The 24,582-nt window shown below is 42.2% G+C and overlaps 1 protein-coding gene across 1 annotated transcript in view; it reads left to right on the forward strand.

The window, feature by feature from the left end:
- The window catches only part of LOC117749681 (collectin-12-like), a 29,210-nt gene extending 6,281 nt beyond the window's left edge, over positions 1–22,929 (forward strand). The window contains 8 exon segments of the mRNA XM_034560380.1: positions 14,415–14,537; positions 18,991–19,077; positions 19,173–20,216; positions 20,584–21,084; positions 21,767–21,903; positions 22,026–22,135; positions 22,596–22,741; positions 22,836–22,929. Coding sequence (XP_034416271.1) covers positions 14,415–14,537; positions 18,991–19,077; positions 19,173–20,216; positions 20,584–21,084; positions 21,767–21,903; positions 22,026–22,135; positions 22,596–22,741; positions 22,836–22,855 — 2,168 coding nt within the window. The 3' untranslated portion in view covers positions 22,856–22,929.
- The last annotated feature ends 1,653 nt before the right edge of the window (positions 22,930–24,582 follow it).

Genomic DNA, 24,582 nt, shown 5'->3' on the forward strand with positions numbered 1-24,582 from the left:
TACATCTTGTGTCATGTAGTTCTATAGCTGGGGCACTTTAACATTTTTGTATTTATTATTGATTTGTCTTAAAAACGTGTTTGAAGTACTTAAGACACCTTAAAGCACTTTAGAGGGAAATGGAGAAAGTAAAGTGGTGGCAAAAGGTCAATGAAGTGTAGGTGTTTGTGTGAGTGAGAGACAGAAAATTGCTGGCAGACAAGTTATATTTCCCGAGCAGACATCCAGAAACAATGAAGTAATTTATGATTTATAAAATGAAGTCAGATCTCCACCAGTGGCTTACGGAAAGCAGCTCCTTTCTGAGAATCTCACACCGCCGGACAGACGGGAGAGAGAGAGATAAGACCAAAACGCTGAATGAGCTAAAAGGCCACGGAGCGCTGGGCGAGAGGGTGTTGCATCCCAGGAGATGGGAAGGGGATTGAAAGGGAAGGTGGAGGAGACGCAGCCGGTTGTAAGAAAAGAGCAGGAAGTGGATGGATGGGATTAGAGGCGCATGAGAGGAGCTCTTTGTGAGGAGATCAGAGGATGAGTGTGCGTGTGATGGTAGTAGATAAAGAAAAGAGGAGGGAGATGTAACGGTAAAAGATCCAGCTGGAACTGTTTATCTGAAGCACAAACTACCCCCCTTCATGACATAAGAACATATGCATTCACATATACAATTATAAAATCATTAGTTTAGCTGTGCAGCTTTTCAGAGGTCATTACTCACGCTCGCAGACGTTTAGACGTGGTCTTATCTCTGTTATATTTCAATCCTTTCAACCTGGAATCCCACAGAGCTGTTTGTATGTGAAGAACAGCACGAAACAAAGGGGAAGTGAAATCACAGAGGAACTCGGATGACAAGAGCAGCGCTGGAACATTACACACATGCTTGTATTTTAATACGTATACACTTACAGTATATATACTATATATGTGTATTTTCACGTATATTTTCTGGTTGTTCTTGTGTATGTTCTGTTCTGTGTGTGATCTGGACAAGTTAAAAACAAAGTCTTCATTGATGATGAATGGGAGCATCAATGGCTGAGATATTCTGACTTTTAGTCCCTATAATGTACATCCTACTTCCCATAATGCAACTTTTACAGCCACAGGCTGGAATGTCTTTGTGTTAAAAATGCAATCCTAAACTGTGATACCCGAATGCCACTTGAGTCCCTTTCTCAAACTTTATAATAGTTGTTTTATTAACCTTGATGTGGTAAATCAGTGGTGTACCACTTTAAAGTTAAAGATCCAGATACATGTTTCAACCCTGAACACTGCATAGAAACTGCAGCACGTTGGATGGTTTTAACAGTTCTGTTCCAAGGGATCCTGTAAACTTTGGGTCAAACTTTCCACCCCCTCCTTTCTGTTATGCCTTCATTAGCTTGAATAAAACAGTTGATCCTAATGTTTTTTCCAGGGCAACACATGTGCGGGCATTTAGTTGCTATTTTCAATCTGGCCCGTGATCATCTGAGTGTCCGTGACTTTTCTGACTCACCTTTCACTGTGAGGAAAAGCAGCAAAGTCCCCTATCAGCTCTCACACAGCATAATAACCCCGGTGTCCTTGACGTGACCCACATGCAGATGTCAGGGGAGGGTTTCTGGAGTTCAGTAAGGCCTCTCTCTTTGAGAGCCTTTCAGGGGGTGTTCAAACAAGGGGGTCTGAGTCATTGATTTAGTAATTAAATAAAAGAATAGCAGAGACGGCGCTCCACGACACCTGCGTCGCTTTAACGCCGCCCATGAAAGGACTTGTGTTCGATTTTGGCGAGTTGCGGTTCTTTGTTCTGCTGGGATCATGGTTCTCCATTAGATGTTACATTTGTATTCCCCCCAGTGTGTGTGTGTGTGTGTGTGTGTGTGTGTGTGTGTGTTCGGCCTTAATGTAACACACGTCACACTTTTGTAATACAAACAGATGACTTTTGTGAGTCTCGTGTGTCCGTGAACACTGAAGGTTCTCCAACACCTCCGGCAGCAGAACACACAGGCACACTTTAACAACGAATTTGGGGATTCTTATTTCTCCTCCTTTAGTACAAGTAATAAAACCACAGTCCAAAATGTTAATGAAAGGGGGGCAAGAAATGGCCGTGAACGTTGCCAAGATCAACCTACAGCTTCCTGGTTTGTAAAAAAAAAAAAAGAAAAAAAAAAGGAGTTGAAGCGGAGAGGACCAGTGAGGAACGGCTCCAGAACTCTGTCAGATGCATAATGACTATCACATTTTCCATGTGAGTTTAAGACTGCAGACGGAGGGAATTCACTGAATTAATTAGCGGGTACCTTACAGAGTGCAACACAAGTATTGCCGCGCATGCATATGTTTGATTAGCGAACTAAGAAAGGAATAAGATACAGTGTATTTCTGTTGTTCGAAATTCCTCATTGACTTTGAGTTAAAGCCACTCTGAACATGCAGAGTTTGTGTAAAGTTTACTTTCACATGAATATCTGTATTCAGTGACTCTATGTGTGCAGCGCTTCCATCTTGTATGGACGGGCCAGTCAGGGGTCTGCAGATTAAACTGATAACAATGTCAAGTGGAGGAAATGTTTTAGGGATCTGAGGAGGCAGTTAAAAGGTTAAATAGGGAAGATGGCATGTGAAGCGCTTGCCATCAGGCTTAATGTACCGAACTGTACATTTTATTAATCTGAATTGTTCACCTGGTTGCGCTGTTGTTGAGGTTATGGAACAAAGGTTTGGTATTATTTGGTGATATAGGTGTTCAAGAAAGGTTTTCCCAGCAGGAAATTAAAGTGATGTGAGCCAAGGGGCATGTGCAATATTCTTCGTTTGACATGTTTTACACATGTTTGTTATTTTTTTTGACATTATTGCTATTTTTGAAATATATACATATTTATTTACATTTCATGAATTAGATATGTCGAGGAGTGTTGATTCAAAGGCAACTGGATCTGCTGACGGATTATTGAAGATGTTTCTTCTCTTCTTCAGTTAACTTTGAGCGTTTCATGTGTTATATATACTTTACCCATGCATTTAGTTGGCATGGAAACCTACTTTTTAAAGATGTAAAAGTTTGCTACTGTTGAAAAGGCCTCTGAGTTTCTCATGTTCACACTCAAATTGTTCCCTAAAGTTAATTCTATAATCTTCTCACAAGTGTGTGTCGACACAAAACATTATTTAGTTTAACAGAAGTACAGGATGATAAAGTGCGTGATCCCCTCAACAGTTTTTATTCTGGTTGACTCTTTCCAGAAGCTCTAAGAAATGTTGTGAAGACACAAGCAGTTTGATAATGAATCATTTTGGTCGTGAGAGCTTGTTTTTCAGAGTTATGAAGTAATCTCTTTGCTCCCTGACGATGTCTGTGCAGCTCAGATTCAGAGAGGAGTTCCCCTCTCAGCTCTTCTTCCAGATTACCCTAAACAAACAGGTGTGTGGAGTAATTTAAAGCCATTGTCTGGTGTTGATTACAGCTTTCAGTAAGTGGAGTGATTCCCGGCTCCTCTTGACGCCTCGTCTTTAAGTCGGGCTGCCATGAGGTAGGAGAGCGTGGCACCCTCATGTCTGGAGTGTGTGTGTGTGTGTGTGTGTGTGTGTGTGTGTGTGTGTGTGTGTGTGTGTGTGTGTGTGTGTGTCTGAAGGGGTTGTGGAAGAGAGCCCTCCTCTCCTTCCTGAGCAGCAGCAGCAGAAGATGGCTCGTTGTCATGCAGACTGACAGGCCACGCCCCCCGCAGCCGACCACAGATGTTGCAGGCCACCCAGAAGGAACTCCAACGCTCACGATGCCGCACGACAGAAGGCATTTCCATTGTGACCCACGCGTGTCACAGAGCGGCCCATCGCTCTTCCAGACATGTTTTTCGTATTTTTGCCTCGTTGACTTGGAAAAGTGTATAATTTGCTCCCATCCTTGAATTTGAATTATTGTGTTGAACAATTCATACAAGGGATCATCCTTTTGTGGTTTCCATTCTAAAGTTTCCACTGCATGAGCAATGCATATTTATGTTCAAAATGTCCTTCTCTACTTAAGAATCACAGTCATTCTTTAATGTAATTTCCTATAAAATGCTCTTGACTAGTTTATTTTTGAGTTTCATGCAGATCAAGATGATAAAATAACTTTGTGTATGAGAAGAATAAATGAATTACCAGAGCCATGGGTGCCCGGAGTAGCCCCTCCCACTTTGAACTACACAGAAAATGAAAATAAAAAGCTTTGGTGTGATGCCGTGAGAGGTCGCGAGAGGTTCTCTTGGAGCTTTGGAGGCGTGGGTGCAGGAAATGAAGACAGTAAAGTGGTGTGAACTTAATTCAGTCTTCTCATAACAGTTCAACTTGATTATTGCAGACAGAAGGTAAACAAAACCAAAACAGGTAATTAAATTGTATTTCTAGCTCGCTGTTTTCTAGGCAACGTAACTAAGCCACACTCTTGTTACAGTCCGCTCCAGACAGAGCCATGAGAAACAACTCAAGGAATGGGGGAAGGATATGTTTGTGTTCCTCCGGGTTGTCCAACGCCTCCCCAACCTTCCCATCCTCTGCAGAATGATTGCGCTAACAAGCAGATAGAGGCGTGTATCTTCACTGAAATAAAAACAAACCCCAGTTTATGTCCGCGATGCATCTCAGAATCAAGAACTTTCCACACCTCTGCGAGCACATCGACAGCAGGAAAATTGGAAACACGTGGAGAATCTACCGGGATCAGGGAGCTCACAGCTGAAGACAAACAGAGCTAGCAAACAGATGTTCAAGATGGCAGTCGAGAGCCAGAGTACCAACAGGCTGCAGAGTGGATACTAGAGGAAGGGGGCACTGAAGGCCTGGATCTCAGCAAGGAGAGGAGATCTTGTTGTTGTTGTTGTTTTAATGAAGAACCTCTTCATTAAAAAACCAAATGAACAATAAAATAGAAGCTTAATGCGTCTGCCTCGCTGAATGAACATACATATTATCATTATGAAACAACAGTGAAGTTGATCAATACAATGATCAATGTTACATGATATGAGATAATTTAGCCGCTGGTTAACATCAGAAGTTTATTCTGTAATAATCAATGATATTCTGCTGGAAGAACCATGTGACCTTCATCACTGACAGGCTTGTAATTGTTTTGAACACTAGCATTATTGACCGGTAATTATTAAAGTACAAAATAAATGCTCAACTTTAAGATTTTATAAGATTTAGTTGTTTCTTTAAAAAGAAACACATTGGACTAAATTCACTTGTGAGATTCTAACTTCACGTGAAAAAAAAAAAAAATCAATTAACTGGATACTCTTGAGCTGGCTGTGGGTGTTTTTCCTTGGTCATTTAATTGCAATCACAGTTGTCTTGGCAGCATGCTTCTAGTGGCCGTTATCGGTACTGCATGTTCGCGTTCCTCTCGCGTTCTCAGCTAAATCTTGAAGGGGAATGACAACCTTCATATGTCTGCGTCATTTTAGAGTATACACCACCTTCTCTACCACAACTAGGATGCTGTTCACTGTGTGCTAACAGGCAGATACAACGTTTTGAAAACAGCTCACAAAGAAGAAAAGGGTATATTTTAATGCCTCAAATACCTTTCTGTGGTTTATTGTTTCAGCTGCTCACTGGAGGGAAATTGTCACGTTATTTGTTTTATTTCTGGCTTTCTCCAACTGGCGATATTTGTTGTTTGTTTTTCTTTGAAGTACTTCCCCCACGCTCTTTGTGGTGGTTTTCACATTTTGACTGGCACCTGAAGCAACCAGGCTGGGAGAGCTAGACGTCGTTTCGGAACAAGGTTTCTGAGACAAACTCAGATCCAGATCTTTGCAGCCGAGACTCGACTTTGATGTCGAAAATGCAGACTGAAAGATTTACAAATTCTCAGATTTAGTGTTGCAATGTTGTTTGAAAGGGAATACGATTCAAATGCAAATCATGTCTGGTTAAATTGTGAAGTGCTGCACTTTGACAGCCGACTGACGACGAACCGCCTTGGAATCCTGTTTTCCACTGGATGAAGTGTTTTATCTTTTGTTTTTCTTGTCCTGCTCCCCCTGCATTCTCACTCTGAACTCACTTCTTCTCTTTGTTGATGGTGTTGTGTTTCCGTCAAAGTTGAGCGTAGGCAGGCTATCCAATTCTGGACGCTAATGTGATGGTCATTAACCAGTGGGCCACACACACGGAGACAAAAAAAAAACACACGCACGCACGCTTCCTAGTGAGCTGCAACGATTTGAGGTGCTTAAGCTCTGATGTTTTGCTTTGTAACTAAAACCTAAGTCGCTCCGTTGGGCCCCAAATCCCCGAGCTGAGTAAGTCCATTCCCTTTCCCCACTCCATTGTTGATGTAGTTTTCTGGAAAGACGACCTGTTTGTGTAACTGCAGCGATCGCTGAGTCTGAGCAGAGCCGAGCGGGGGGCCTCGTGGGGGCAGGGCAGGAGGATGCTGTCTTAAAATCATTTGAGAAGTGTTCATTTCTCTGCCTCTACCATCAGTTGGTGAGGCGTCATTTAGTTATATTTTCGAAGCTGAAAGACCACTGGAGAAAGAATCTAAACCAAGCATTTAATTCATTCTTCTCTCAGGTTTTGGCTCTCGGGCAAGAAGAAAAACCCCTGTAAACTTTTACATTTGCCAATTAAACTATGACCTCTGCATCATGACTCATCCTTAACTTATTTGTACATTAAAGCTGCACTAATCAATGTTGTTGTCTTTAAATGAGCCTCTGGGAAATAACTAGTAGATTACCAGCTCTACAGAGAGTGTTAGTGACCTTGTTTCCAGCTTTGATAACCCGCTGTACACCAAGGCCTCCACCAAGCTGGTGAACAGCAGCTAAAGAGCAACATATGTCTGTTAGTGTGGGTGGAGACAAAAAACAAAGCTAATAGTCAAAGGGACATTTTGGACGTTGCTACAAGTATATTAGTCTATTGGTTGTGTAAATAAGCAACTGTCTAGGTGTTTTCAGCTGCTCCTAAGTGGCCAACAAAAAGTCAACTGATGCAGCTTTAAACATCTTGTATCTATTTTCCAAGGGCATGAAATAAGTGTCGCACTCCTCTTGACACGCTCAGACATTTCAGCATGTTGCACTACCGGAAACTCGTTCTGCAACATCAGTGCTTTGGTCAGAAAATGTATTTACACTACAAAAAGTGACATTTCCAGCATCAGTCAAACTTGTGCTGGAGGCTGGCTGATGCACTGAAGGTGTTTATGTACTCAGGAAGCCAAAATGCAACTCTGTATTAACAAAAACCTGTGTTTTCTACTTATTGTCTTGTTCCTTTTTAATACGTCTCTAATGTAACCTCAAAAACCCGTCACTGGATAAAAGCTGATCCAAGAGATGAATTCTGTCTTCATGTGGAAAAGAAATGGCAGACAGTTGGAGCTGCTGGATGCTGCGATCTTGTTGCTTCGTAATTTGACAATATCTTTTGTTAGCTGTGAAACAAAGCTCAGTCAGAGATATCATTTTTTTTTCTTCTCCTTTTGACGTGGATGATCTGGCCCATGTCACATTCTTGGCTCACTGATGTGACGGGGTTACTGTCATTTGCAATTAATCCGTCACTGCTTTTTCTCCACCACTCAGATCTTTAAACCATCCTGCTCTCCCACTCTCCCTCATACTTTCTCCCATTTTTTATTATTTTTTTCCTCTCAAGCCATATTCGTTTGTTGGCCTTGTCCTCCCTAGCCTTCACTCCTCCCCTCTCTCCCCTCCCCACCCTTTACAGTCATGAGCATCACGCCTGCTTGTCTCCTGTGATGGAGGCGTATGGTTTCCATCACATGTGATAAAAGAGATGGAGCCTGAATTAGGCCACACATGGAGCCGGGATGGTGTCGGTTTCCTGCGGGGCCCCAAATCCATCCCATGAACTCAGAACCCTTTGGCCCCAATTCTGCACTTCCTCTGAATGCGTCATTGGCAGGTACCCTGAGCTCAGTGGGCATCCTGTAGAAGTTAAGCAGTCGGTTATTAGGCCCGGGACCTCCGCTGCGAGAGACCTTTGTGCCTCGCTTGTGGATCGTGTTCAGCGTGTCCTCTCTCTCCATGTTCCTTGAGATCGAAAAAAGAGCCGTCCGTGATGTCGTCTTCATTTCTATGTTTTGGTTTGGCGGGTTCCAGAGTTTTGGATAACAAAGTCAAAATCGCAATTTTCTTTACCGCGAAATCTCCCCGATCTCTCTTGTTTTTTTGGCTTCTGAGGCACTTTTCTGTCAGAGATAAATGCCGCCGATTACATTTTAAGTGTGAGAAGATTGGAAATTTGAATTTCTTCTTTCAAGTCGTTTTTTTTTCCCCCCAAGTCACTGATTTATGTCCGCCGACACGGAGAGTCATGCTGCGGTACACCAGTTCACAACACGTGTGCGCACACATCGTTGCAGCACATGATTCAGTGCAGGCCACCTCATCGTGCGATGGAGAGAGCTGAGCGCCGGATGACTCATTCATTGAACCACCATCTCTCCCTCCTGGCCGTAAAACATCTTGGCTTCGATCGCAGTGTTTCAGAGATCTTGTAAAACGGAAACTTATTTCTGTTTCGAGTAATGAAGGGCAGATGACTGATATTTAAAAAAAATAAATAATTGGAAACAAACAACAATTTTGGCATTCAGTGATTCAACAGAGATGCTGTTGGAGCAGCCACTGTCCTTGTGATGTAAACAAGACGCACTAAGGTGCTGGACCTAAGTTTGTTATGTGATTGTAGGATATTTTAGATTATTCTGAAGGTATAACGTGTTATGTTATGATAAAAACAAGATTATTTTATGTGTCACTTGGCGTCCATTTATCTCAGGGTCATAAAGTCGAATCTGTGGGATGATGGGAATATTTAGATACCACCACTAGGGGGCGCCACTGTTAGAAGTCTTTAAAGCACAAATAATAGCATTTAGTATGTTTGTTTTCTGTTGAATGTTACTATACTTTTTACTGATCTCTGTAGTTACTAGTAACTTCAGATTTTTTAATTCAAAGTATATAATTATTGGTGTTGTCGGGTAGAAATCTTCCACCTTAATGATGTTCAGTCGGGAAAACTGAAAAACTGCCCTCAATCTTTACAAGACATTCTTTCTTTTTTCATTTATTTGGCCTTCTGTCTTTTCGAGACCATTTCCACAAATACACTTCTTGTGCTCGTGGTAATTGTACATCTTGACCACAGAAAGAAGTGTGTGACGTTATTACAGAGCAACAACGTCACATGAGGCGGTTTTGATGAAATTCCCTCTTCAATGAGTTACATCTTTTCCGTCCCTTTCTTATATCCTTTTTGTTTCTCTCTCAAACTTGCTGTCCTTCCTCTCTGCCTTTCTCTTTTTCTTTAATTGTGTCCTAACTTTTCTTCTGAACCTTATTTCCTTCCTTTGTTTCTTTCAATCTTTCAATGTTTCTATCTTGCTTCACTGCCCAGAATTAGTGAAAACTGAGGACACAAAGTCACCTCTCCTTCTTCACAATGAGTATTTTAAAAAACATTACTATATGAATATATTATAAATACTTACTTGTAAGAGAGTATTTAGTCTAATATCGTCAGTACAAATGTACTTTGACTACAGTCGAGGCTCAGAGGACTTCTTCCACTGCTGTAATTGGTCTTGAACTCCTCTCTTTGTCATTGATGCCAGGTATAATTCGGTACTTGCCCTCTTGGAGTAATCTGCTCTCTTGTTCCTGGAAAGGGGCTGAGTGTGTGTTAAGCGAGGCAGGGATCCAGATTACAGTTTGGGTGACCTCAGCTCACAGCTTTGTGTTCTCATCCGTTACTATAGCGTCCCTTCTGATATTTACAGTAAATAAACATTGTCTTTTAATGAGCAGGGCCCACGCATCGGACACGCTCTTGCGGTGGAAGTGATTTTGGCATGTCCCGGGCAAATGGATGCATGAAAAATAACATGTTTGGGTAATCCTTTGTTTCAGGAAATGACGCTGGTGAAAGACACAGACTTTGGAGACACTCAATTCTCAAGGTGGACGCAATCCAAATATTATTTCAACATAGAGGGTTTTTGCAAGAACAATGGGTGACTTTAACCAGACAAAACACACAATGACTTTCCCATTTGAAAACCCACTGGTGTGGCGTTGTTGTCTTCGGTGCATCAGCTTTGTTTGAGCAGTGAAAGTGTTGCTGTCAGCTCGTGGTCTGAGCATCCTGGACGACGGTTGTTTTTATGGTTGTGGTCGGTCAGAACTGACCGTGTGTGACTGCGCAGGCGAAAGGGGAAAGATGACGAGGCTGATTTAATGACCAGCGGATAAGCTAAAGGAAACTGAGTCTCTGATGTTAAACTGCGAACAAGGAGTTCACTTTTCACTCGTGTTTTCCGCAGTCTGCTGCTTCAAGTTCTCTTCTTCCTACTTTTTGAATATTTAATAATAAAGTGTGTCACACTCGAAGCTTTTTTATTTAATTTTTTTTTACTTCATCACATGACTCCTCCACATGGGAGCCAAACTTCATATGCTACAGACCTCAAGATATTTCATCCATGTGTTGGGATTTGTGCATCTGGGCCCCGTTAGTGTGACAGACATTTGAGAACGTGTGAAAGACGTTAGTCCTGACGGTCTCGAATCCATCTGGCCATGTGTCACGTAAACAGTTCGGGAATGTGGAGCGATGCCATATAGATAGTTCATCATTGGTATTTAGAAAGGAGGACATTATTTTCTGCAGTAGGTGCAAACATAGCACAAACAGGTACGATACACAAAAAGTATACAAAATGATTAAGAGGCAAAGAGAAAGAATTAACAGTTCACAATCCACATTAAACACATCTAGGATTACGTTTTTTTTTGTATTCAAACTGTGTCAAAGCCCTGTTGACATTCCTGCTAACAAAAACAACCCGAGTAAGAGGACTTGAAGGTGACCTATATAGTTTATAAAGCCGCAGCCCATGTAAACAGGGTTTTGATAATTTCCAGGTTAGCAGACACAACGTCAAAACTGAGCTAAATGTGGTACAAGGTGAGCATTTTAGACGTCTTTAGTTACATATAAATATTGTTTTAACAGAATCTCAATGATTACCTCTCGACTTGTAATTAGGACCTGCTTCACATTGAAATGTAGTCATTTAAATGCTGGTATTATAAATAACCTAAACAGTTACTTTTTCCCCCCAATTTAGCCCAGCTGTAAACCTGAACACCTGCATATCGTGTCTCTCTTCCTGTAGATATAAGGCATCATCGAGCATAACTGAGGCTTATTGAATTCAAAGTCTGTTTCGGTACTAAAAGCTGGTATCAAATTGTTGGTCTGATTCCTACTCTGATTCAAAGGAATTAATTCTGAGTGATCTTTACCTTTTTGTTTCTTTATGTTACGTGTTTATGTTTTAAAAATGTACTATCAACAGATATATCATTATTAGATTGTGTAATTGCCCAAATATCACAAATTCAGTAAGCTTTAAGTCTTAAACATCATGTAGTGAGATTAACTCACTCAAAACAAACCAGTTAACACAATAAGTGATACATTACATTAATGGCAACCAGCTCCTTAAAAGGAAAGAAACAAGCCCTGATGTCTTCACGTATGCTGATGACATGCACGTATGTGTAAAAAAAATTGCAAAATAGAAACACAGATGAATCGCACAAAAGCCAAACCCCAATATTATCCTAAAGCTTCCCACAGCAGTGCTGTCCAGCATCCGTCTCTTCTCCACATTTGTCCTTCTCATCCAGGAAGTGACCCACGGGGAAATGAACAGCAAGCGGGTCACAACCCCTGAGAAAGCCTCTGACAGCCCACTGGTGTGTCGCCACTCGGGGGTGAAGAGATTACAGCTGCTGCATCTGATGTCTGTGTGCTCACGGAGGAGCCGTGAAAACCTAAATCTCCTTTGTTGTTGTTGTGTTGTCGGCCATGTGTGTTGTGTTAACGTGCCTGGTGTCATATTTTGACAGCCAACTCCACTTATCCACGGAGCATCTGAGGATCAATGTGCACTGGAATGGAAAAGCCTTTTGCCGGTGTAATAGTTTATACCCTTTACAAAGTGTTTTGGTATCATTTCAGCGCTGCAGATTTGTAAACACTGTCATTCTGTTTGGATTGGAACAGAAATCTTGGGCAGCAGCGCTTTGATTACTCTGAACTGATGAACTGATATGCTTGCTTTATTGTGGAAGCATGCATGAGCTGACACTTCAAACACGTCAGCAGTTATGAATGATTCCGAAAAAAGCGATCATTTACCGTGGCTGTATTCCCAGAGTGCACTTCTCTGCTTCTAGTTAAACCGGTGGCGAGGGAAGACTTTGGTGACTCCTCATGCACAGCTGCGTTAGCCGATTTGGGCTCATAACTAGCTCCACACCCACAACTGTAGCTGTGCTTGTAAATACATTTTAAGAAGCTATATATTGACCTTCACGTGATTTAATATCAGCCATGTTTTGGGCTCATTCTTAGTTGTGTGGTCCAATATACTATAAGCAGAAAGCAACACACCTTTAGGATACCTTTCTCCTGACTTAACAGGTTTTATTTTGTATTCTACCGTTTCCTTTTTTTTCTCCTCTCCATATTATTTTAGACCTTTTTTGTGTTCCCACATAATTCTTGGTTCAAAGACGTGAAGATTTTGGCAAGAAATAAGACAAAAGTCAGAATCTTTGATTCAGTTTATGTCTCAGATGTATTTATACATTTTTCAGGCAAAAAAAGTAACTTGAAAAGCGGTGGCGTCATCTGTGGAAGCGTTTCATTAAAGCCCAATAACCAATATCTTTATATTAACTATCAAATATCCAGATGTAATCTTAAAAGGACTCGCTCACAGTGACAAACCCACAGAGAATGATCTTTAACCCTGACCCCGTACCGATTGAAAGGGATTTTTCAACCACATTTGGCTCTAAAAACCTAAAGTACACTACTGCCAGCACAAAGCGACAGAATGACAAAGTTAGAAACTAATGTCTGTGTTATATTTATGGCTTGTCAAGCATGTTTATCTAAAGATTAAAGCCTGACTGATGGGTTTTTGGTGCAGATACGATTAACAAATATAGTAATAAACAATATATTGGCTATTAGTAATCTCTCTAACACACATTCATAAGATCTAACCATCTAGGTACTGATTCTTTAGACTAGTATTTATAATGGTAGACAAAATATGTAAAGGATCAGTTACTTAACATATCATTTTATCTGCATCAACCAAAATCCAAGTTTAATGAGACTTACAATCCTTTTTGGAAACACAGGGCAGCACCTTTTGGCAGAAGAAAGTAAAGTAAGTCGGTATTTTGGTGTTTGGTTCATTTGAGTTGGCAAAGAATCAAAACCATGGAAGGATTAAATGACCCCTTTTAGTGGAAGTCAGTTCTTTCTGCCCGTGCGTTTTACCGTATATATCTCATGTCCTCTCAGGTTGGCCGGGCGCTGAGGAGACCTCCCTTCCAGCTGGACTTGGGGTTTAACTGAGGTCTAACAGTCGCTGATGATGAACAATCCCACCACACACATAAGAGTCAAGTTGTCCTTTGGCATATCAACTCCCACCGAGACCCCGAGGAGCCAATCAGTGCTGCGTTTTTAATTTATTGAAGTATTCCCTCATGTATTAAAACTAGATGTGCGGGGGAAATCTCTGGCGCTAAATGCTGCTGGCTCTCTCACAGGTTGATGAATAATGGTCACGTGATTGACTGGCTTTCCGATGGCGAGGGTCATGTGTCGAATAAGAACAATTCCCTCATTCTGTGAATGTGAAGCGAGTTTCGTTCCAGGTGCATGACAACCACAACCCCCAGAACCTTTCCACACGCACACACACACACGCACACACACACACACACACACACACACACACACACACACAGACATAGACACACTTCCTAAATAGAAAAATGAAACGCAGCTGTGTTCCCGTCAGCGCTGTGGATCTCGCCACTCATCTGTCATGAAAATTATCCTATTATTCCACAAGTGTCCCCACCAGCTGAGGCGTCTTAGTTTGACTTCTAAGTCAACTGAAGCTGCAAGAAGAAAACCAAAAGGGATTCAATGTCACGCAAAATTATTAATTTTCTTCTTGTGTAAAACTCATCCGAGTCTGAATCTTTGTACCCACGAGAGAGACGTCGACAGAAAAAGAGGAAGTTTGCTGAGTGCAGGCTGAGTTCAGGAAAATAAGCATGTCGCTGAGTGTAAACAAATCAGTGGGGGGGGGATTGTTTTTGTGTCCCCTGCCCCTTCACCACCCGGGCCCTGAGGGAACTCTTTAATGTAGACTCCAGGGCTGTTTGTTCAGATGTGGCACTCCTGGACACGGAGAGTCCCTCGCTGACACTAAATTCTACCCACATGTCCTTTGTAGACCTTTTTACTCTTTTTAATCTTGTCGTCTTTTTCTTTTCTTTCAGGGATCCAAGAGGGCACCCAGTGCACTAAGTGTAAGAATGAATGGGCGCTGAAGACCTCCATAGCGCTGCTCTATGTGCTGTGTACTCTCCTCATCATCGCCGTTGCTGTGCTTGGATACAAAGGTAAGTCGGCCCGGTAAACTACACCGCGCTACGACGCTACGCGAGAATTACTGGATGACAGACATTTCTAAACATCACTTCAACGACGCAATTTGTTTTTCTAAAATAATTTGAGAAAGCGGGCATCCAAACATATCATTTGGTTTCTCTTTGTGCTGCCAAGAAATAAGAGCTTTGCTGTTTGATGAGGGTGTCGACTGAGTGTGTGTTGTTTGGTTTGTGTGTGCGAGCGGTCTTCGTCATCACCAGAGTGGCCTTCTGCATGAACAGGCATAGTTTTTTTGACAATGTTACTTTTTCATTATGTAAAGGCAATAGATCAGTAATGGAGAATATGAGCGGAGGAACACGACACATATAAGAAAAAAATCATCAGTCTTTCACAGTCACGTATAACAAATAAAGGGTCAGTTCACCCAAACAATTTAGAGGTTGGATAATAGTTTGACATTTTGTAAAAGTGTCAGATGAAAAACATCAATACCACACTCATGAACTCTATCTGTCTGTTAAATATGAAGCTTTAGCCAGCGGCTGGTTAGCTTAGCTTAGCATAAAGACTGTAAGCAGAGGGAATCAGCTAGCCTGGCGCTGTCTGTAAACAAAGTTCACCGACCAGTATTTGTGAAACTCGTTAATTAACTGGTTGTATCTTGTTTGTTTAACCTGTGCCAAAGCCCTTACATTTGGACTGACCCAGACTAGCTGTTTTACTTTGTTTCCAGTCTTTATGCTAAGCTAAGTGGCTACTGGCTGTGGCTTCATATTTATCGTGCAGACATGAGTAGTCTTGATCTGTAATTCCTTGAATGTTTAACTATTCCTTGAATGTATGTAGCCATGCTATATCCCATAGTGTTGGCTTTATTTGTCCAGGTTTTGGGATCTCTATCTCTGAGGTTTCTTCTGTTGGTTCAACACAATGGAGTTTTATTTCTTAATAATGTGGGTGAACAGACCCTTTAAATTTCAACCCTGTGCCCTCTCTTTGTGCTTTAGCCCCTTTGTCTCCTCCCCACAACCTTCACTCGGTTTATTTTACCAACACCCCCAAAGCTCACTCCTCTGGGGAGGGTCTTCAGGCTTCGTGGAGCTAAACTGCCCAGTTGCCGTTTTTTTGGGAAACAGTCTTTGTTTTGGGGGAATTGAACTCTGAATGTTCCGGCTATAATTGAGCTAAACACTCCAATATGCGACCGCATGTGACTTATTTTTGTTTTCTTAAAGTGTACATGTTGTGGGGTTATCTGTGTGCCTTGAGTACATTAACAACGATTTCCCCTTAGTCTCCGAGCTCCGTCGGTCCTACTTGTTTCATGGTACATGTTTTCACGCAGGCCTAATTGATCCCAGATGAGCAGCGAGTGAACACAGCGCAACTTCAGCAGAACCCGCTGAAATAGGGTTTTTACTGGCGCTGAAGCATCACTCTGTCAAGGGAACCACAGCTCACGCTAAACGCACTCCCAGCTCCAGATGCTTATGTAGTGAGACCCAGAGTGCTCTATGCACTTAACATGTGTGCTTTCCTCTGTCCTCCATCGCTGACCCACAGAAACCTCCTGGTTTTGACTCTTTTGTTTTGATGCAGTTTAAATGTTGAGGTATGGCAGGGATCGAGTGACCAAAAGCAACATGAGGTCATTCCTTGCACACTCTGGAGGATTTGAGTCCCATTCATTTTCTTCAGAGAAAGTAAGAAATCAAACTGGAGGAGGACACCTGTGCATTTAACCTAACTCCCTGTGTGATTCATTTTATTATTCTCAAACACCAACTGGTTTTAAATGCGAACACAATATTCCTGCTACAGCCTTACTTGGTGTGGCATTACGAGTAGCTTATGGTGGCTCATGCTAACGAGCTTTACCAGCTGTCTAACTGACTTTACAGTCAGTTTCTAACTTTGTGACGCTACTGCTACGCTATGCCAAAGTCACAGTTAAACACTTGAATGGTGTTATATCAAAAGTAAAACCAGATGTAAACACGCCTTACCTCCCTGGGAGATATATTTGTTGTTTCCTGTTGTGGTCCCTTTACACTGGCGGTCTGTCAGGTCCTGACATCACCTCCAGGCTAGCTGCTGCTCTATAGCGGCTGTGACTCAATCTCACACTGAACATTTCCTTCTCAGCAAATGAAATTGTGTTTACTGTCCACACTCTCAGAGAAATGTGCTACAGCACTGGCTTTTATTAGGATTTTAGCAAAGTTGACTTGTGAGCATGTAGCATTAGTAAAACATGTGCACAACCACCACCACCAGTAGCCTCACGCCTCTCAGTCGCTACCGTTCACAAAGCTTACTGTCACTGCTTTAAACACAGGTAATAATTGAAAGCTACCTATGAACCAATCAACAAGTTATTTTTTCAATTTTTAGCATATCACTTAATTTTTTTTTCGATTGAGTTTTGAGATGATTTCCCCGAGGCTCCTAGAAATGATGAAATATTGAAAGTATCAGTCGCTTCATACCTATTTGTTTGACTGTTTCTTACTTTATATACAAAAAGAATCTAAGGAAGGATAGTAACCACTCACACAAGAGCTGGAAAGAGTTCAAACTGGCTTTAAAAAAGCAATTGTTTACAACCTAAAGAAATAATGCTTTCCTCTGTGAACCCTTTTAAAAACATTTTTGCATGTGTGTTTTATGGTTAAATGTGGCCCAGTGTGATGCAATGAGCCTCCCTGGGGGCCAGTACACAAACATGTGGAAAAGGCCTACAAAGGTCTGTATGTGGGAGTGTGCTTGTTTTAGTTTTAGTTTCAGCTTCCAGGCACATGTGAGTGTTTAGAAAGAAGCAATGTGCCAGTGTACCCTCTGGTTCAGTCTGTGGACGTAAAGTCAACGTGTCTTTTGTTCTCTGCAACGCTGCAATGTACGTTCTGAGCCTTTCCTGTCCATCTGACCATTTTCACATAACTAAAAATAATTTGGTAATCCGGGGATATGTTTTTTATTATTTACGTTTTTAAATGTTTATTTGTTCCTTGAGAAAACTTACAGTGCGTTTCAAGGATGTTGAAGAGGGAAAAGAAAGGGAACAATAAAAACAGCTCTGACTATTTTGGATGAACATTAATTTTCCTATTTGCAGATCCCCAAACATCTCAGTGTCTTTTACTCAAGAGGCCATTTTAAATTGATGTCTTGATTCTAAAGGAAACGTTATTTTGAAAATGATGCTAACTTGCTTTCTTGCACAGAGTTAATTGAAATTAACACAAGTCTCCTATCGCTATGGTGAATATATAGCAAAAGAGAGCCAGAAAACAGTTAGCTTAGCATAGCGTAAATACTGAAAACAGAGTTAAACAGCTACTCTGGCTCTTTCTGAAGTTAACAAAATACATAGTTTTTTCACTTTGGAGAAAACAAATGTGAGAAAACATGACTTGAAAGGGCCTACCTGCACTTTAGAGGTGCTGGTAGGCAGGCCGACTTAGCCGATGAGCTGTATTCCCCTGTGCCCAGTCTCTATGCTAAGCTAAGCTAGTAAGGTGGTAGCTTCATTCTCAACAGGCAGATATGATACAGATACAGTCGTATCAATTGTCTCATCTAACTCTCAGCAAGAAAGCAACTAAATGAAAAAAAGCTTTGCTTGACGTTTAATATACATGGGATATAAACTAGTGGCTAACTGTTACGTCACATATTTAAGACCATTATCAGTGCTAATCGGGCCATGAATGAAAGGCTTTACCTGTGTCTCTATTTGGAGGGATGGATTTGAACCAGCCCATCTTGTCTCTCTGGCGATTGTTGTCTGAGCAAACATGTGGGATGCAGGTTCCCAGCAGAGGAGTCCATGCAGTTCCCCGTTAGAGGATGTATCCCCCTGGCGAGGCTGGTGGTAGAAGTGGGCTGACTCCCTGGAATCCCAGACACATTCCAGAGGAAATGAACGCTGGTGTCGCCTGTGGGGGCGTGAAGAGTCTCCCTGCCACCGCGTCTGTCTCCTCTGGGCTGTCTTTGATCCGCCTGTTTACTGAAGAACCCTCCCCCCCAGGTCACTTCCTGTCCCCTAGGGCCCTCGCCAATGTCTCCCCATGTACCTCCGTCCTTGGTATCTATCATTGACCACCCACTCCATCTCCGCTGAATCAATGTTTCTTCCTGCTTCCTTCTGTCTCTTTTGCAGTGCCTACCTATTTCTGTCTCTCACTCAAAATTGAGTTGCGATCCAACTCCAAATTACACTTTTTCTCCCTGCTACACTCTAAATCTGGCCTAACCCAAGAGATTACATTAATCGAGTCCAGCATTATTACATGCCTACAAGACATGTAGATACATCTCGTATAGTGAGTGGTTTCCACTCTGATCCCTTTTATATACGATGTCTGTGGTTGCAGGCATTGTGGTCTCTTAATAAAGCACGGCGCCTGTGATGAGGCTGTGACATTAACCTTTGTCCTACCTGTCCTGTTTTTCTTCCAGTAGTGCAAAGAGTTGACAACGTGTCTGAAGGTATTGCAAACTATGGAGGAAAGATAATTGCCGTTGAGACCGATTTGAAAAAGCTTGGTAAGTGTCTAAGAATCTGGGTTTAAATTCACGTAAAAGCTACAGTGGGAGGCTGAAACCTTTTTGTAATTTATTGAACAAATCTCCGCCGCCAGATGATCAAGCCGGGGAGAAGTCGGAGAATACCACCACAGAGATCCAGGCTTTCAAGAACAACATCTGGACTCTCCAGCGGCAGCTGTCTGCGGCGGAGGAACGCATCCACAGCGATCAAGTGAAGCTGACTCAGCTGCAGAACATTGGCTCAGACATTCAGAACAGCCAGGGCTCCGTTCAGGGACTGCTGGAAAGCAACACAGCCAACTTGCACTCTGTAAATAGCACCCTGCAGTCTTATGGCGGCATGATTGGGGGTCTGCAGGAAGACACAGCCTGGCTGCAGAGAGAAGTCCAGCAGCAGGTGAAACTTCAGGACCAGGCGCTGCTCAGCATCAGCAGCCTCAACCTCACCCAGGCCCAGCAGAGAGGCCTCATCTCCGTTCTGCAGCGCTCAGTGGATGACACCAGTCAGGCCATCCAGAAAATGCGCAATGACTTTCTGAGCCTCGAGCAGATGGCCCGGCAGACGCGGTCTGACACTGAATGGCTTCGCAGTAAGGTGGAAAACCTGCAGGTGATGGCCAGTAATACCTCGGCTCTTGCAAAAGCCAACAACGACAGCCTGGAGGAGTTGGGATCACAGATGGCTTTTGTGACCAACCAGCTCCAGAACACCAGCAACCTGGCCGATGCTCACGACCAGAGCCTGAGGGAGATCTTCGACGAGCAGAGAGACTTCGATAACCTCACATCCGCCAAGTTTGACGACCTCGAGGTGCGGCTGGATGAGTTTGAGCAGAGCATGGACCGAGTGACCGGCAACATCAGCTTCACCACGCAGCTCCTGGGTGCCATCAACATCAACCTGAACGACTTGCGCACTTGTTCTGAGACCGTCGGCCGTCACTCTGACTTCTTGGTGTACCTCAACAGCAGCGTGAGTGACGTGAGGACAGATGCAACAAGTCTGAGGTCCCAGCAGGAGGAGCTGGCCGCACGCGTGGACAAGGAGGTCACCAGCCTCTCTATTGTCATGGAAGAGATGAAGCTGGTGGACACCAAGCACACGCAGCTAATAACCAACTTCACTATTTTACAGGGTGAGGGATGTACGGCTGCACAGTGTTGTACTAATACAATCTTTGTTTTAAAGTTAAAGAATCATACATTTTGTGCAAATTAGCTTGTTCTTAGACTTAGATGAGAAGATCAATACCACTCCCATGTCTGCACAATATACAGTCAAAGAGTGTTAGCTTAGTTTAGCACAAAGACAGCTAGCATGGCTGTGTCTAAAGGTCCTTCGATCACCAGCAAATTAAGATAAGCTAACCAGCTACTAGCTGTAATATGATGTGATGTGAATCTTCTCAGAAAAAAAGCAAAGAAGCATTTTTTTCTTTCAATCTATGACTATTTTTTTGAAAAAAATCACTTCACTTGCTTACAGTCAATCTTATTTTTCAGGTCCCCCTGGTCCAAGAGGACCAAGAGGGGACAAAGGACCTCAGGGACCATCTGGTCAGCCTGGCCAGAAGGGAGGTAATGGGGAAAAGGGTGGTCCTGGGTATCAAGGACCCAAAGGAGCGCAGGGTTCCCCAGGACCACAAGGTGAGCCTGGGTCAAAAGGACAGCATGGCGTACCTGGCAACCCCGGATCCAAGGGCTCCCGAGGATCAGGAGGAAGGGCCGGACCTTCTGGTGGTAAAGGAGAGCCAGGTACTGCCGGTCTGCCTGGAAGAGATGGACAGTCAGGTCCTCAGGGGGCACAGGGTCCACCGGGTATCAGAGGCGCAATGGGGCCGGCTGGCGAGCAGGGGCCAAGGGGACTGCCAGGACCAGTGGGGGCCCCGGGGCCAGAAGGATCACCGGGACAAGCAGGGATCACCATCCAGGCTCCAGTACTTCCGTTGCTCCACCCTGTGTCTCTGCAGGATGAAGCAGCATCTCCGACACTTTGGGCCCCAGGTACGAATTTAAGTCTTATCCCTAGTTTTAATGTTTCTGTTCCAGTTTCACATTTTAACACTTATCTAGAATCGACTCGTACGGTCCTGAAGGAATGAACTGAACCAGCTATCACTCAGGGTTCCCACGCGTCCTGGACCAGGAAAACCTGGAAAACAGTTGACCAATTCTCCAGTCATAGAAAACATATGGAAAATGAGAGAAAAAAGTTAAATGTCACTGAAGGTTTTATGTCAAGCATCTATCAGAGTGCAAACGGAAATATTGCCATCTGGAAGGGCTAAATTATGTTCAGGATGATATTAACATTCAAAAGATGAGAGTATTTTGGTTATATTGTGGAAAAGCTGTGAACACCCGCCCACCATGCTAGCACATGCAGGTTGGATGACATTGGATGACCAAAACTCTAAATATTATAAGTTACATTATCCTTCAAATGTAAATATTAGTTACTGCCTGCTGGAAACTGTAGTAACAGTATTTTTTTGTATTATTATGTAATTCTACGATCAATTTGTCATAATTTCTACTCAGTTTTTTTCACAGATAAATTACAGCTAAAGACTACACGTCTTTTAAATCAGACTTCCACAGAGAGGAACATATTTTTTTTCTCAGCTATATCAATTTAATAATCTAGCACTATTGATAATATGTTAGATGTAACTATGTTTTACAGGATGCCCTGCAGAGTGGGTCAACTACAAGGACAAGTGCTACTTCTTCTCCAAAGACCTGCACAGTTTTGACGACGCAAAGGCAACCTGTGAATCCACGTCTGCTTCGTTGTTGATCATCAATGATATGGAGGAACTGGTGACTAATTACGACTGTGTCTTTAGCACAAAAATCATTGTGTACCCGGAAGGGAAGGTTGTCATTGCTCGGCCATGTGTGAGGTGACTTCTCAGACCTTTTCTGTCCTTGTGTGATCTCAGAAATGGCTGAAGAAGCAGACCTTTGGAAAGGGCTACTTCTGGATGGGTCTGACCGACAGGGAGGAGGAGACCGTGTGGCGTTGGCTGGACGGGACCGTACCTGCTTTCACGTCAGTATTTATTGTTCATGGGAAACATCTTATCCTCGGTGAAAGTAGGTTCTGTTCCTGCGGGATATTTGGTTTCAGACCTGTTCAAAACACTGCTTTCCAGTAAACAATAACAAACGGTAGGTTTTCACTTACATGAAACAACACCAAATAAACACGCCGTCTTGAGAAAATCTTCTGATATGTTCTGATTGCTTTGAAATCATGCAACGCTCCACTCCCATTCAAACAAAGCAAACACTTTCACATTCAATAAAACTTTATTTAGTCAGGGTGGTCCACTCAGAGTAAATTAAAATGCATTATGCAAAAACATGAACGCTTATAAAATTGAGCAAAGATGCAATAAGGAGCTTATGATCAATGGCGTAATTGATCAAACCAGCAAATCATCAATGAGTTCACATGTGTAAAAGGCTGTTAGTGTAATGTGTGATCGCCCCCTGTTGTTTGCCTGCAGGAAGTGGAAGCCTGGTCAGCCTGACGACTGGGGCCACGGGCACGAGGTGGGAGAAGACTGTGCGGGACTCATCCATGAAGGCTTGTGGAATGATTTCTTCTGTGAAGATCTCATAAGCTACATCTGTGAGAAGGATCTGGAGACCTGTACGTCTGCTGTTGCCTTATCTGTCATCCCTACGTTACTGCATCGTGAGGCCGATGTCCTGATGGTGTCCTGATGATGTCTGTCTTTCTGCAGCAGGATTGCCTGAATCGTAGCGAGGCCTCGAGAGGGAGCTTGCAGAGAGCAAGTAGACTCCCCCCCCCATGTGGCACTGGTCCACCCGCACGGCACATGGAGAGTCCGTACGGAGAGAGCGGAGGGACAATTTTGAAATGGCAGCGAACGTCTGTCCAATGCTGAGGAGAAGCCTTTCTCCTCAAAAGAGAATTCAGTCCAACATTACCAGCAAGTGCAATAACGCAGGCCAATCACAAAGGGAGGGCTTTCATTTTTCAAAGTACCAAATCACCAATTGATTTTGATATATATATATAAATATATAAATATATATATATATATTTAAATAAATAAATATTGTTATGGTTTTTTTAAGTACATTTTATAAAAGCTGTATTCCACGTGCAACTGAATATCTGAATGTATATTTCATTATGCTAAGTTTTGTAGAAAATTATTAATTATATGAAGCCAAGTGGACTTACCGTAGTGCTTTTCATGTAACATGTAATTGTCTTAAAATGAAAAGGTGCAAAATGATGCGCAAAAAAACATGAAATGCCGCTGATATGCTATCTTTGAGGAACCTGTTATCTAACCTCATGAATGTCTATATAGCATTTTCATTTATACGAGTAGAAACAAATTAAATATTTACACAAAAATGCAAAAAGATGTCACATCCAGCTTGAGTTTTAGTCTAAGACTGCACCGTTACAGTTTAATACTCTATGAATGATACAGTATTTTGTGATTATGAGATTCATTTTTCACTATTACAGAAGTACATGTATTTTTGAATATAAATCTGTGGATCTTACCTACAAATATAAAATGTGCCATTTTCTACACTCAGGTACTGTTTCCTGTTAAGAAAAAACAGTTAAGCTTAAACAACACCACAAAGATGAAGGAAACATTCACAAATAAATATGTAAAAACCCAGAAGATGTTTGTATTTGTTATCTTATATCAAAATCTGTATGCAGATCCAGATAAACAAAGCTGGTATCAGATGGCTTATCTGTCTGCATGAGTGTGAAGGTCATCACAAAACTCTCCACGGTGTTGTAGAATTTAGTTTATTGATTTTTGCACAAAAAGGTATTTTCACATTTCTATTGTTTTGTTCTTGAAAAATAATATTTCCAGAGATTTTTGTGACATTGACTTTTCTTCTTTTTCTTCTCTCTAACTATATAGCAACATGTTGATTTTCTTCAATAACCATGAGCTATACGCAACACTTCCTCTCAATCCTTTCACGTCCTATTTTCTGCTTTATGTCAACTCCAAACACAGAAGATTGAAATTATCTCACAATAGCACCTTTTACTGGAGGGAATCGAACCACCGATCTATCAACACACGCACATGAGATTCTTTATGTGAAAAAACAAACACAACAGCGACTGAAGACTGCGAGTGCTCACAAAAATCTGAAATGAAGTCTCACCTCCAGCGGCCAGGAGATAAGCTGCTACTCTTTGAAGACTCAAATTTGTTTAAGATGCACTCTTGTAAATTAATTTGACATAGTAAACATCAAAGCAACATAGAAGAATGCAGGAGCCAAGCGGACACAACGTTAAGTTTGAGCTGTAAGTGACACAGTATGTGAATACATTATCTTTAAGAAATATGCTTACTATGAACCGATCATTCCGCATTGCATCATTTACAAACATACACAAAAGAAGCAGCATATTGTCTAAATGTAGATTTATTGTTGAGGTATGATAGAACTATGAATATTTTACTTTTG

The sequence above is a fragment of the Cyclopterus lumpus genome, chromosome 20 (genome assembly GCF_009769545.1).
Source record: "Cyclopterus lumpus isolate fCycLum1 chromosome 20, fCycLum1.pri, whole genome shotgun sequence".
Lineage (NCBI taxonomy): Eukaryota > Metazoa > Chordata > Actinopteri > Perciformes > Cyclopteridae > Cyclopterus > Cyclopterus lumpus.